This window comes from Tachysurus fulvidraco, chromosome 22 (assembly GCF_022655615.1).
Source record: "Tachysurus fulvidraco isolate hzauxx_2018 chromosome 22, HZAU_PFXX_2.0, whole genome shotgun sequence".
NCBI classification, from domain to species: Eukaryota; Metazoa; Chordata; class Actinopteri; order Siluriformes; family Bagridae; genus Tachysurus; species Tachysurus fulvidraco.
Genome location: NC_062539.1, coordinates 7,456,636 through 7,471,714, shown reverse-complemented (window position 1 = coordinate 7,471,714; position 15,079 = coordinate 7,456,636). Strand labels below are relative to the sequence as shown.

The window sequence follows — 15,079 nt, the reverse complement described above, 5'->3', positions numbered from 1 at the left end:
CATAGACTGAAAATAATGGTTCTGTACACAGAAGACATTACACAAACACATTCACTGTTTATTTTACAGTAAAAAAATGTCTCACAAAATTCTCAAAATTCAAAATACATCTTCACATCTATTTTGGCCTTTGTTTTTAATATACTGTGCTTAAACCCGTTTCAGTGCTTTAGGGCTTTAAGCAATACTGAAGTCTAAAAATAACAAAGCGTTTTTAATTCTCCAATCAGTTTAGATTGTGTGGTTTGAGCTTTGAAACTGGATTATGTTGGATTCATCATTGAGGTGTCTGCAAAATAAACAATAAACTTCACTGGAGCAATTTGTCTCAATTATGTTGGTTTGTCACATCAGGGGATTCAGCTATTCTGTTGATTGTTATTTCTGTTGAACTTTCTTGAACAATTTGCAGTGGCTCCTGACGGACAGACACACTCTGTGGACTTTCCTCAGCTTTTTTCGAACTTCTCTGGTCAGCAAAATGCCCTTTGTAGAAGTTCCATACCACAAGAGCTAATAACATCAGTGTTGGTATAATGGCCAGGATACTGAGGAAAGAGAGACATTTCTGCTGTTTCTGTGCCTGCGGCTGAACCAAAGGATGCTCCATGAAGTTCCCCAGCCTCAGCTCATATGTAGCAGTTTGGATGACATAGTCGTTACCATTGGAGGACTCTACAGAGGTGCAGGTGTAGAATCCGGCGTCGCTGTCTGAGGCATTGAGGATCAACAGGTTGTTGTGAAGATTGTGGTACTTGTTGGAGTTTTGAATTGTGTGATTGTTTACGCTCCACTGCACTCGGGCCAGGTTTGATCCTGGCTGGCAAAGCAACCTGACCTCGTTACCAGGATAGAAGGTTTTAATGACCGTAGTACTTTCTGTAACACAAAAACAACAGTCCTCGAGAGTCTTATTGGCTTTCAGTGACAAGTCACAATGGAATAAACCATTTCTGCTGCATGTATAATGACCCATACAAGACACTTTTATCAGTAAATACTGTACTATCTGAACCAGTGGACATAAAAAGCCACCTGTTTGCATACCGACTGCAGGACAACGTGCAGCATTTCCATCTCTCAGACTCTGAACCACCTCACTGCAGGAGAAAAAAATAGATTGACATGACTGAAAATTCAATATATCTAACATTCCCATATGTGCACAGTCTATAGTACAGTCTCTAGAGCAGTCAATTCAATATATTAGACCACAGTGATGTTTGATTCTTGATTCTAATTGGTCAGAAGGTGATTAAGTGATTTTTTTATAACAAAGACTTACAGTAGATCTAGCTGGAAGGCACATCAGGTTTATATTAATGTGTTCATTTTAATACGCTACTATTAACTCCAGTTAATCTAAACCAATAAAGAGTAAAAAATACTGTAAAGTACTTGATGAATTGATTTATTGTGTGTTGTATTTTAATAAAAATTAAAAGTAAATAATAATTACTAAAGGGTAAACTTCAGGTCACGTCACACCCATTGTTCCTTTTTGCCCGTTTTCCTACAACAGCACACCACATCATGATTTTCCTTACAGCACTATATTACAGCAGCTGAGAAGTATATGCTGAGTACCTGTGTTTATCTGGATGAATGTTTTTTATAGCAATGCAGCGTTCAGCGCTGAGGTCCCAGCCGCAGTAAGGGTCTCTGGCCAGCACACAGTCCATACAGGAAGCGTAATGGTCACATGTACTAAGAGGCATCTGCACCATTGCTTCCTCTGAGCCTGCATACAGCTGACCCTGAAACAATATGTGCAGCAGTTATTAAAAAGATGGTCAAACTATAACAGAATCAAACTAAAACTGAATCGCAAGTAGAAATAATTAAATGAATCAGATGAGTACTGGGATAGCCATGATAGGAAAGTCATAAGTATTACTTTATTTTAGTTCTACTAGTGTGAATGATGGGGGGGGGGGTGGGGATGTTAGATTTGCATGTTACCTAAAATGAAAGCTAAAAGCAGTAGGAAAATTTTATTTCTAAAATATTTTGAAAAAATATCAGAAGACTAAAAACAATTCACTGAATGAAAATGTATTTTTATCGTTCTCCCAAACTAAATAGATAACGATTTCTTCCCTTTTATAAATCAATTAATAGTGTAATGTCACACACAAAGTTCCAATAAAAAAACAAAACATTTCCTTGATTCTTAGACACGGCAGTCTCTGAATGATTTTCACTAATGCTAATGGTAAGTATTAACACTGTCACATTTTACTTTACTTTTTTTTTCTTGTGACAAAAAGTCAATAACTAACCCATCAGCTCCATATACTGCATACTATATAATACAAAAAGAAAAGCAGTTACACATTTTTCCTAGCACAGGCATAAGCAGCATAGCTAATAACTTGCTATCATACTGGGCAAAATAAATTCAGGCGCCATATTTCTAAATCTCTTGGGAAACATAAATCTCGAACAACAGTAGCAGTTATCTGCAAAAGGTTTGACCAAATTAGCTTAGAGATAACTGCTAAACTAACTTATCTATCACTAGAAGAAAATATCCCGACAGATATAGAATAGGAATAGTTAGGAAATGTTAGAGAAAAGTCACAACTAATGCAACTAGTTAATGACAGAGGCAAGGTGAGTCCTAGTTGCTCACTTATGTACAAATAACCCTAACCCTATCCCTGGGCCTCTGTCTTTGTACAATACAAGCAGAAGGCATACTGACAATACCTATAATATCTATATCTATATATCTATCTGCCATAATGAACTAAACCACTTTAAACAACATCCGGCCCTGAAGCAAAGCTCAGTCCACCATTCCCAGTTTGACCAGGGTTCAATTCTGAAACAGCACCCAAAAACAAATAAATAAAATAAAATAACTTATAATCTTTTGGTGTAGCTTCAGGGAGGAAAAAAAATTAATGTAAATGTGCTCTGAGGCTTACCAGGGTGACGGAGAGCCGCAATATCTTTACTGGCTCAGACTGCTTAAAAAGCTGCACCTCCTCTATTATCACCATCTTTCCGTCATAGTTGACTGCTTTCAGCACTGAACCACTTGCTGTTACAAAGATTGTACAGTTGATTGAACACTATAACACATGCATGGATAAGTCTGTATAAATTATGAAAACTGTACACTAAATATTTATGTACCTGTGCCAATAAACATGACCTGATGGCTGCTCCCATCCAGGGCAGTAGTGCTGGCCACCACTATACGAGTAAATGCAGCTCCTTTCTTCACCACTAGGGGCTGCTCAGAAGGCTTCACTGCCTGATCCATCAGTGGGTGGTCTCGGAGGGTTTCATCAGGGAGGTCCAAAGACTCCCTTGTTTTACTGTTACTACACTACATACACGCACGCATAGAGAGAGAGAGAGAGAGAGAGAGAGAGAGAGAGAGAGAGAGAGAGAGAGAGAGAGAGAGAGAGAGAGAGAGAGAGAGAGCAACACAAAGCGAATAAGTAATTACTGCATTGATGTGGGGTTTGGAGACAAAATGTACGAATTAAAACGTTATACCCCATGCACATCACTATGTACATTATTACTCAGTAAATGATAAGAATTGTGTCTATTATATTCTGACTGTAGCTAACAAATAAAAAGGATTGTTGTAGAATATGTTGGTAAATGTGGAACTCACAGCTCCGGGATGAGAGGCAGGCAAATGTCCGTAGTATTTCCCCCATTTTTCAGATAAAGAACTTGTGTATAGCATTTTGAATTGGCCTTTAGAGAACACATCTCTGATGTCCTGTATCCTGTACGCACACACTGCTGAGTACTCCGGCATTTCCCTGTCAGAAAAATCACAGTGAAACAAGTGTCATAAGTCTGTGGTTAAAAAAAACTATGTCTAGTTAATGTTGTAATAATATGCTACAATTGTGATTTATTTCATACTTTTTTGTTTTTAACTCGATGTCACAGCCTTACACATATGCAAATAGGAAGAAAAACACAGAAATAAAAAAACATATTTAAGTATTTTCTTGATTTGCATTGATTTACAGGTTTTGACTCCCTTAGATAATTTTTGAGTACACCGTATAGCATCATGTAACCTCCTACAATTTATTCATTATTCAATTAATTGCCCGAAGTTGTGAATAAGTGTGTAAATGTGCATTTGTTTGGCGCTCTTTGGTGTATGGTACATTATCCTTTATTGCATTAAACAAATCATATGTCATGTTTGAATCAGTAATAAAAGGCTTGTGTGATTTAAAATGCTTTATAATGGGAACACATTGCAAATGCATCCATCATTTATAGCGCTTACCCTACACAGGGTTGTGAGGAACCTGGACCTAAACCTAAACCACTGTGCCATCCAAACTAATACCATAATGTGTAATTCTGAAGTTAATGGCAACCCATTATTGACTATAAATACTAGTGAGTTGTTAAACTAGAGACTGTTAGGTTTCCCATTTGACCTAAACATATTGATCTTCACATGCCCTTTAGATCAGCCTGAGCTCAAGGGCACAGTCAAACCTTAAGTCCTCTGCCTTAAGGTTTGACTGTATTGTTGGTCTGGTATTCAACCACAATCCTGATTACATTCAAAATCACAAATTGGCTTCTTTACTGCAGTTATTTAAACCTATTCCGCTGCCATTTTTGAACTGAACATTACTCACCCCTGAGGAGTGAAGACACCATAGAACATACAGGTTTTCCAGGTGTCTGGGCAGAAGAGGAACACATCCTGTATGAGAAGTGGTAGTCTGGTTTGAAGGACAGGACAGTCCAGGTGAGCCTTTAGAAATGCCGTCCAGTTCTTCTGCAATGTCTGCTGTCCTCCTACATCCCCCTAGCAAGGAGAGATCAGAGGGTATGAGAACAATGCGCCAAAAAAATGACATCTTCGCAAGTGACAATAGTTATATTTATTTAGTAAATTAACATCAATCCAACAATCCAACCAAATATTTTTTGGTAAAAAATTCTTCTATAAGCAGAAAATTCTTCTATAAGCAGAAAATATCTCTCACTTTAAGCCTTTATTACTTAAGCAAAAAATAAACTAATGAATAAGAAAAAAGTTTTCTGTTAATGTATAAAAGCATCAAAAGCAGGATGATTAATCTTAGAATATTTGATTTATAATCGTTTCAATTCTTGATGATTAGCCAATCTCCATTTATTTAGTATAATCTGGTTTGTTAAGTACTAATGCAGAAGTAGGAAGTGTGTGCTTATATTTCCGCACCCAGATATTTTGTCATCACCTGAAGTGACCACACAACCATTATTTGGGTCCTGTTAAAAACATAGAAATCTAGAATGGTGTACTGTAATATCGGCAACATCCTTTTATAAGGAAGAGTACCTTACAAACGCGAGCCACCCTTGACACCTCCATCTTACTGTAGGCATCGTACTCCACAGCTTTTTCATTAAAGAAAAGGTAAATCTTGTCATCATCCCCCTCTGGGTTGTCATCTCCCTCAGCCACATGCTTCATGCCAATGAAATTGGGCTCTGAAATAACAAAACTAATCAGTGATTCTCATCTACTCAATCACAATCTCGAAGGATTAAAGAAAGTTACAAAAAAGTTGAATTTTAAATTACATATGATAAGAAGACTCATCTCAGTCCCGGGTTCAATGTAATAAAATTTACATTAAATTTACAATAATTTACATTCGTACCATTAAGCCAGGAAGTCAGGGATTCCGTAAAGTTTTGTATCACAACTGGTTCTGAGCCCAGCAAATCCATAGACGTAGCAGAGTACAGCTGTCCATCTAAACGGCAATCAGAATTATATTATTAAAACATAATGATGGTATCATTGAGTTACTTTCCTTTAAAGCATTCAGAATATCATTTCAGTTATCATATGTAGCACCTGTGACTAAAGAATTGACCTTCAAAAAGAATATAATGCATGAACTAAAAACTTTTAATCACTCACTAACTAAACATTGTGCTCTTTGGCATGTTACGTCATGCAGCAGTTTGCCTTAAGAGAGACGAAGCACCTACCGACAAATTCAGAGGCACATCTCTGGAAAGGATCAAATGGACACTTTCCTTTCCCATCTTGTTGTTTACCTTCGAGCATCAGCTTGCCGTCTTTATAAGACTGGAAGACAGAACACAGCTACATGAAATGTCTACATGGAACAAACAGCTACAGCTACATAAAATGTCTACACAGAATAAACAAGGACTTTTCACTCTCCGCTGCTCTCTGTTTTACTGAAACTTGGCCCAGTCACTCGATCCAGTGGATTACCTCTCTCGGGCTTCCACTTACACCGCCTACAGAGTGGAGGACAAAACTCTGTAGGCAGGCCAGTAACCTATCGCCCCCACCCCCACCCCGTGAAGCAAAAAAAGACCTGGCTGATGACCTCAACACCTTCTACTGCAAGTTTGAGAACAACATCTTCACACCTCCCATCCAACCCAGCTCAATGACTGACATCACTCCTCTGGGAACCCCATTAACAACTCCTGCCAGCAATCAAGTTGCACTCACGATTTGTGAAGAGGATGTGAATCGGCTCTTTCAGAGACAGAAGACAAGGAAAGCTCTCGGCCCAGACCGGATCTCCCCCTCCCCCAAGAAACCCTCCATCACTGGACTAAATGACTACAGGCCTGTCGCTCTGACATCTGTTGTCATGAAATCCTTTGAACAGCTGATATTGGCCCACCTAAAGACTGAAACAGAACAGATGATGGATCCCCTACAGTTTGCCTACCGTGCAAACAGATCAGTGGACGACGCAGTCAAAATTGGACTACACTACATTCTGCAACACCTGGACTGCCCTGTTTGTCGACTTCAGTTTGGCTTTTAATACTATAATTCTGGAAATTCTCCACTCCAAAACTCCTAAGGCTCACTATACCCCTTCCATCTGTCAGTGGATCACCAGCTTCCTGACAGACAGGAAACAACAGGTGAGAATGGAGGTGTCACCTCCAGCATTCGGACAATCAGCACTGGCGCTCCACAGGGATGTATCCTCTCCCCACTGCTATTCTCCCTCTACACTAATGACTGCACTTCAAGTGACCAAACTGTTAAACTCCTGAAATTTGCAGATGATACTATGCTCATTCGTCTCAACCAAGATGGTGATGAGTCTGCATACTGGCAGGAGGTGAAGGGCTGGTGCTATGGTGCAGTCAGAACAGTCTAGAGCTAAACAACCTCAAAACTGCGGAGATGATAGTGGACTTTAGGAAAAACCCGCCAACACTACTCCCCCACACAATATCCAACAGCCCGGTGTCATGTGCGGAGGCCTTCAAGTTTCTGGGCACTTCCATTTCCTACGACCTGAAATAAGAGTGCAACATAAACTCCATCATCAATAAGGCCCAGGAGAGGATGTATTTTCTATGCCAATTAAGGAATTATGGTCTGCCACAGGAGCTGTTGATGCTGTTCTACACCGCAGTCATTGAATCTGTCCTGTGCACATCCATCACTATCTGGTTTGGTGCAGCAACAAAACAGGACAGGAACAGACCGCAACGCAAAGTAAAAACAGCAGAAAAAATAATCCCCCCCCCCCCCCTTCCCGCTCCCCAGGACAAGTACAACACAAGAAACAGAAACCAGGCAGGAAAAGTCACTACTGACCCTTCGCACCCTGGAAACAATCTCTTTCAGCTCCTCCCTTCTGGCAAGCACTACAGAACTCTGCTTACTAAAACTGCCAGACACAGGAAGTTTCTTTCCCCAGGCAATCACCCTGATCAAAAACTCACCATTATCAAGACTGTTAGTCTTCAAATCACATGTATATATTACACACACTACAGCTGCTATATATTGTACAAAAAGCATAATATTGCACAATATTGTTATTTGCACTCCCATACTTTATGTACATAACTGATCAGTCATATTCTATATTCATATTTAATACTCATTCTGTCTATATTGTATCTCATCATCTGCATTGTCTTGTATAGTTTGTATAGTATAATGTTATTTACGTCGGAACTTTTGAGAGTCACAAACAGCTGGAACCAAATTCTGTGTGTGTGTCAACACAATTGGCCAATAAATCTGATTCTGATACTGGTGGTGAGATATAATACAAAACATGCACACAGGCTGGAACTCGTGTTAACAAATATCTACAATATTATAGTAAGGACATTTTACAGTAAAATATGGGGAGGAATTTTTACTTACCATAATATCACAGGTTGGATTAAAAGCGTTGGTACCACAAATGAACATGGTGTCGTTCGACATTTTATGAAGGATCTGGATGTAGTTATGACACTCAGTCTGGAAAGGAAAATTACAGGTAATACAAAGTCCAAGGAAGCCAATCAGAAAGAGACAGAAAACAGAATCTGTTAACAGAACAACACAAGAAAGAAGAATAATGAAAGGAGAATAATTTCATAGGCTAGGTGAGGACTCAAAGAGGATGAGTTGTAGATCAGGGCTTTGTATAATAACCTGTTCCTAATCATATGATATATTTACTACACAAAACTGTTGAATATAACCAGGGTTTAAAAGTTAGACATGGTTTGGTTCTTTACTGTATTAGGAAATAATTATTTTTTTTACCCTTATTTGAGAATTTACATATTTACACATAAAGACAAAGATGTACATATACATTTCTGTGGATGTTTTGGAAATCCCATTTTTACTCTTTAGACTTTCCTGTACTGAAATTAGTGTCTTATTTCTTCATCTTCATAAGACTTCATCTTATAATAATTTTAAGTCTGGTTACTACCAAAGTAAAAGAGCAAAGGAGGAAATCATGTTTAAGTAATTAATTTCACTTCCACTGAAAGATATCCCACTTCTCTTTACATGTAAAGCCTTATTGATGTACATAAGGAAACATGATTATCAAAAATAACTTTATAAAGTAGGTTCGCAACCGGAGTTCAAGTTCAAGCTGATATTCAGGCAGACCTACTGTTTTGTTAGACTCTATCTTTGCAACTAGGTTGCTCGGGCAAGGTCAGAAATGAAGCCTAAATAAAAACATTGTTTTTCTAATAGAGATGACAATGTATAATATTACTGGTTGTAAAAATATTTTGTTTCTGATTTTTGTCTGTTTGCCAGAATTCATTCACAGCATCATCATCAGTTGACTTCCTCTTGAATGCAGCATCAACATCATCAACCTCAAACTGAAGAACAACACTGTTAGGAGGCTTGTCCATGAGCCAAGATAAAGCTTCAACCTCATTCAAGTAAAAGCTTTAGTGTAACCCAATGACTTGTCTAAAGTGCATTTATCAGTGTAGTTGTCTTCAAACCCCTGGCTGGATTTTACAGATATAGGTCAAAGGTTTCAGTTAATGTTTGCATCTAATATAAAGAAAAGTATGATCTCCTTGATCAGAGAGCTGGTCTGAGAAATTTCTAAACCTAACTGTCACTCACTCACTCAGAGTTTTTATTTTCAGTGATCAATAATGATTAATAATTAATAATGCGCAGGTGTACAGATGTTCCTAATATACTGGATTTTTAGTGTATTTCTTCCATTCCTTCATTCATTCCTTCATCATCATAAACCGCTTTCAGAGCGGTGGTGACGGTGGTGTGATCTCTTGCGTTGTGGCAGGATGTTTAGTACTTGATGGGCAGCTTAGAGTATTTATGAAACTGCTGATCTCCTGTGAGTTACACACATAACAGTCTCTCGATTTTACACAGAACAGTCACACACAAAAAAACCTCACCTGTGTTTTCCCTTTTAAAATACAAATGCGCTGCATCTCTGAAGCCACCTCCCATTTAACCTACAAAAAAAGAGAATATATTTCTTTACTTATCTAGAATTAAATAAGTACAGTGCCGGTGAAAACTAAAAAAGCAAGGAATTTTAACATTTATTTTAACAATTATTATTATTATTATTTCATTGTAATGAAAGTACTTTAGAGGTGTACAAGTTTAAAAAATGCAGTCAAAATAAAATTGTGAAATCACAGTGACATAAAGAGACGATATCTTAAATTTACACAATCTAATATATAGAAATAGAAAGAATGTTTAAAATGTTTGATGGAATAAAACTCATTAAAATCATCATTAAAATAATATAAGAATGTAGAATGTAAAAAGATAAAATATAAGCAAATATACCCCAGCTATAAGTTAAATTGAAATTGAAACAAAAACAAAAACAAAAAAGGTTGAGGCTGAGATAAATAAAATAAAATAAAATAAAATACAAAAATAATAAATAAATAAATAAATAAATAAATAGATAAATAAATAAATAAATGCTATTATTATTATTATTATTATTATTATTATTATTATTATTATTATTATTATTATTATTATTATTATTATTATTATTATTATTATTCAAGTTAAATCTTTTTCCTGACCATAGCCTTCTTGTGTGTGATGTTGTTGAGGTCCAGGGCAAAGATGGCCTCTCGAGCTCCCAGGATGAGCACACCCTCATCTTCCATCAGGAGCATGGTGGTGTAATTCCACACTCCCTCCTCTTGAAAGACATGTCCTCTGTTACCTAGCAACAGCAGAATAGGCTTTTAGTGTCCACTGTGTTGGAGTAATTATAAGATCTTTGGTGCTCATAATAGAAAAGAAAAAAAACAAAAACAGCTCACTTACTCAGAGTAACTGTTTTTCGTGGTGTGCTGTTCAATGGCCAAACCTGGCCCGAGGTCAATACAGCTGGAACCCAAAAAGACAGGAAAACGAAGAATAGCATGTCCTAAAGCTCTTCAAGTCTCTGCTACAGAGCAACGTCGGTCTCAGTCTCTCAAACAGTCACACTGTAAAATATTGAAAATATATTTTTTCAGCATGAAGAAAAAAATTGAATATAAGATAATAAGAACTGAATAAAACTGATAATAAAAAGAACTGAATATAATAATATCAGAATCTCATTTTAAAGGTCATGGATCGATCTGTCATTTTTATAGAACTGAACTCGATGCATCACTGAGAATAACTGAAGCAAAACTCACATCCTTCCTCTTAACAGCATCGACCGCCGATTATCCAGTGGAGTCGCAAATTTATCACACACATCATTATGTCATTAAATGCCATTTCTATTAGTTTACTGTTTTGTTTGCAAATGTTGTACGAGCCACAACACATAACAACACAGGGCATGTGCACCTCATGCAGTGAAGTTTAAAAATATTTGAGAACTTTTTGAACATAGAATTTCTGCTTTAATTACTCTTATAACACAGTGCTGTTACAGGCCCTTAATGTCTATATTGTCTATAACAGCAGCTACAGGGAAAACAATTGTTGATGATTTTATCAATTGTACAAATGTACAAGTTTAAATATATTATCATGTCTGTAGTAGACTTTATAGTAGAAGTCACAGTGACCTTTATGGAAGATGCTCCACATGATTAAATACTATTAACAATACTAAAAAAGGTAAACATGTTATTTTACAAAGTAGAATTGCTAACTGTGCTTTGTTTAAGATATGTATTTAATATTTAGGAATATTAAAATTTCCCAGTGTTAGCAATTTTTTTTTAATGATCTGAGGTAAAGCTGTTGCTTTGTTGTTTTCCCACTTAGTAACAGGAAGGTGAAGGAATGATAGTTATAAGGTAAGTGCTAAGTTTGACTGGTTTCAGTTATTCCAACAAACAACAGATAAAACCTATGACATGTCATTCTTAATTATGGGAAATTTGTTAAAAAATATCTAATAGATGTGGAACTCGAGTAATACAGCATCTTCTGTCATAGTATATAATACAATAATAATCTTGCAGTAAATAATTTCCATCCTATGGCATTGAGCAATGCTGCTCGGAGACCAGTAAGTATTGAGCTGAACGTGCGCAAGCGCACTTGGTAATAAAGCTCCTTCTGATCCTGAGTAAGTAGGACATACCGTATTGTTAGTTACTTGTGCTGGGTCCAGCATAAGTAAAAAAAGAACAGAATAAATGGTTTAAGTACAAAAATCTTTCTCATTAGTTTCTGTGTGAAAATTCTCGGTGCATTTTATAGAACAACACAGAAAATCGGAAAGAGAAAAAGCCGTTTTTTAAAGTAGTAATGAAACGTTTTGACCAGAAGAGGGCAGTGTATGACATGAGGCAGAGTTGAAGAAAAAATAACTCGCCTGTTCGAGAAGTTCAGAATCAGAATGAGGTTTATTTCCAGCTACTGTAGGATCTATATGTACAGGAATTTGTCTTTGTGTGTTGGTGCATAGTAATAATAGAAAAGCATAAATATAGGAAACAAAGTCCATAAAAGTTGACAGAAACGGTGACATTACAGCTAAAATCTGAAAGGAAGTAAAGCCTGTACTTATGCTATTAATAAATGTAGCTTAATCCGAACAAAGAACAACATTGTGTTTAATTAATTATTGTTTAATTAAAAGCAGCATCTGTTCAAAATATTATGTTATGCACTTATCGCTCTAACTGCACCGAATGAGCTGATAAAGAACCATCCATTGGCCTTATCCCCGACTGAGGGATAGCTTTTTCGATCAGGCCATCAGACTAATTAACAGCCATAACTAACACAGCATACAGCATACTTCCACAATATTCAACAGTTCAACACTGGACTATACACACACACACACGCACACTGCATTCGTACTGCATCAATACACACGGGACACAATACACAATTATGGTGCTGGTGGATGGCGGGCGGATGATTTATTTGAAGTAGCAGATTCCGGTGAGGTTTGAGCTGATCTGTGCATTTCTAGATCATCTAAATGATCCCAGATGACATTAAATATTGAATGTATTGAGAAATGTTTAAAAGTATGACACGATGCACTTTAATTAATAAATCATTCAAACCATTGGTGGTTTAAGAGGAATAAAACTCTTCAGGATGTTCAGTTATGAAAAACTAATCAACTTCACCAGCCCACTGTTGAGTATTTTCTGTTACTTAAACTTAACACATTTAAAACCAATTTTTTTTAGCCTAATAAAAATTTGTAATACTCCATCTAATATAAATGTATTAGCAGGCCAGGAAAGTATAAGCCATACAGTATTATATCAAGCCATACAGTATTATACAGTACTATATCAAGAAATATCTGGAGCACCAAAACAAACAAACAAAAAACAAAAAAACACCCCTCTATTGTACAGAAACACAGAGAACACTGTTCTGAACAGTAACTTACACATCAGACACTTCATCACTGCTATTATTTTGTACTAACACAAGTATAAGCTTTGAAGATGAACTTACCTGCTGCAGCTGCTGACAAAATGCTTCAAATGAAAAAGTAATGGCTCTTTCACACATAAATATATGGCAAAAGATTCCAGAACTTTCATGGCAGTTCCAGATTTAGAGTAGAAGCAGAGAATTTAGTTGAGCTGCAGCTTCATTCCAGAATCGCAATATGGTCATTATGGCTTTTGTGGAGAAAGAAAATCAATTAGCAGGGAAGGGTCTCTGCTTTAACAGTGTGCTGTAACAGAACGGATACTGGATCCCCTAAAGTTTGCCTACCGAGCAAACAGATCAGTGGACGACGCAGTCAACATTGGACTGCACTACATTCTGCAACACCTTGATTGCCCAGGGACATATGCCCGGATTCTCTTTGTCGACTTATAATTCCAAAAATTCTCCACTCCAAACTCCTAAGACTCACTATACCCCCTTCCATCTGTCAGTGGATCACCAGCTTTCTGACAGGCAGGAAACAGTATTCAGACAATCAGCACTGGCGCTCCTTAGCGATATGTTCTCTCCCCACTGCTATTCTCCCTCGATATACCAATGACTGTACTTCAAGTTACCCAACTGTTAGGCTCCTGAAAATTGCAGATGATACTACGCTCATCTGTCTCATCCGAGATGGCATCGAGTCTGCATACCGACAGGAGGTGAAGCGGCTGGTGCTATGGTGCAGTCAGAACTGCCTAGAGCTAAACACCCTCAAAAATGTGGAGATGAGAGTGGATTTTAGAAAAGACCCCTCAACACTACTTCCCCTCACAATACCCAACAGCCCTGTGTCATTTGTGGAGTCCTTCAAGTTTCTGGGCACTACCATTTCCCAAGACCTGAAAAAGGAGTGCAACATAAACTCCATTATCAAAAAGGCTCAGCAGAGGATGTACTTTCTACATCAATTAAGGAATTATTGTCTGCCACAGGAGCTATTGATGCAGTTATACACTGCAGTTACTGAATCTGTCCTGTGCACATCCAATACCATTTGGTTTGGAGCAGCAAAAAAAAAACAGGACAGGAACAGACAGCATCACACAGTAAAAACAGCAGAAAAAATAAATGGTGCCCCCCTGCCCACCCCCCCAAGACTTGTACCATTCAAGAACCAGAAACCAGGCAGGAAAAAATCACTGCTGTCCCTTCACACCCTGGACACAACCTCCACAATCATCCATATATGTTACACACACTACTGCTGCTTCTTATTGTACAAAAAGCATAATAGTGCACAATATTGTTATTTGCACTACCATGAACTTTTCACACTTTATGTACATAACTGATCTGATGTATATTCTGTATTTATATTTAAATCCTCATACTGTATATATTGTATCTCATCGTCTGTATTGTCTTATATAGTCTGTATTATCCTGTTTTATATTATAGTGTTATTTATGTCTGTACTTTTGAGTCACAACCAGCTGGAACCAAATTCCTTGTGTGTCAACACACTTGGCCAATAAACCTGATTCTGATCAAATCAAATATTGAATCAATATAATTACATTTCTTAACTTGAATACGAGATCCATTATTATTATTGGGGTCAAGCCCCAAAGGGGCGTAGACACCTATTGTTATTGTCGGTTTTCTTCTTCTTCTTCTTCTTTCTTCTTCTTCTTCTTACAGTTTGCATACCGCAGCAACCGTTCCACAGATGATGCTTTCGCTTTCACCCTACACACTGCTCTCTCCCACCTGGAAAATAAGAACACCTATGTGAGAATGCTGTTTGTGGACTACAGCTCAGCATTTAACACAATAGTGCCTGCCACGCTTGTGGCGAAGCTCCAGACTCTGGGACTAAACAGATCTCTGTGCATCTGTATTCTGGACTTCCTGACAGGCAGAAGTCAG

At 37.4% G+C, this 15,079-nt stretch overlaps 1 protein-coding gene across 2 annotated transcripts; it reads right to left on the bottom strand.

Annotated features, from left to right (window-relative positions):
• Window positions 1–37: 37 nt before the first annotated feature.
• On the bottom strand, window positions 38–13,367 carry LOC113645213 (semaphorin-4E-like). Of its 2 annotated transcripts, none has more exons than XM_027150695.2 (15): window positions 13,223–13,367; window positions 10,610–10,773; window positions 10,360–10,505; window positions 9,703–9,762; window positions 8,171–8,269; window positions 5,995–6,094; window positions 5,658–5,753; window positions 5,333–5,484; window positions 4,641–4,813; window positions 3,638–3,791; window positions 3,145–3,340; window positions 2,934–3,049; window positions 1,588–1,757; window positions 1,036–1,100; window positions 38–879 (listed from the first exon to the last, which is right to left on the bottom strand). In XM_027150695.2, exons 2-15 carry the CDS (start codon window positions 10,707–10,709, stop codon window positions 329–331), a joined length of 2,178 nt encoding a protein of 725 aa, XP_027006496.2. In that variant the 5' UTR covers window positions 10,710–10,773; window positions 13,223–13,367; the 3' UTR covers window positions 38–328. The 2 variants fall into 2 exon arrangements, with proteins under 2 accessions (XP_027006496.2, XP_027006497.2); XM_027150696.2 differs by having other exon boundaries at window positions 1,048–1,100.
• Window positions 13,368–15,079: the final 1,712 nt, after the last annotated feature.

Coding starts and splice junctions, on each gene's coding strand:
- LOC113645213 (XM_027150695.2), bottom strand. CDS start 10,709: ATGCTATTCTTCGTTTTCCTGTCTTTTTGGGTTCCAGCTGTATTGACC. Junction 6,095..8,170: donor ATCCAACCTGTGATATTATG/GTAAGTAAAAAT, acceptor TCTGTCTTCCAG/TCTTATAAAGACGGCAAGCT. Junction 3,341..3,637: donor CTGCCTCTCATCCCGGAGCT/GTGAGTTCCACA, acceptor GCGTGTATGTAG/TGTAGTAACAGTAAAACAAG.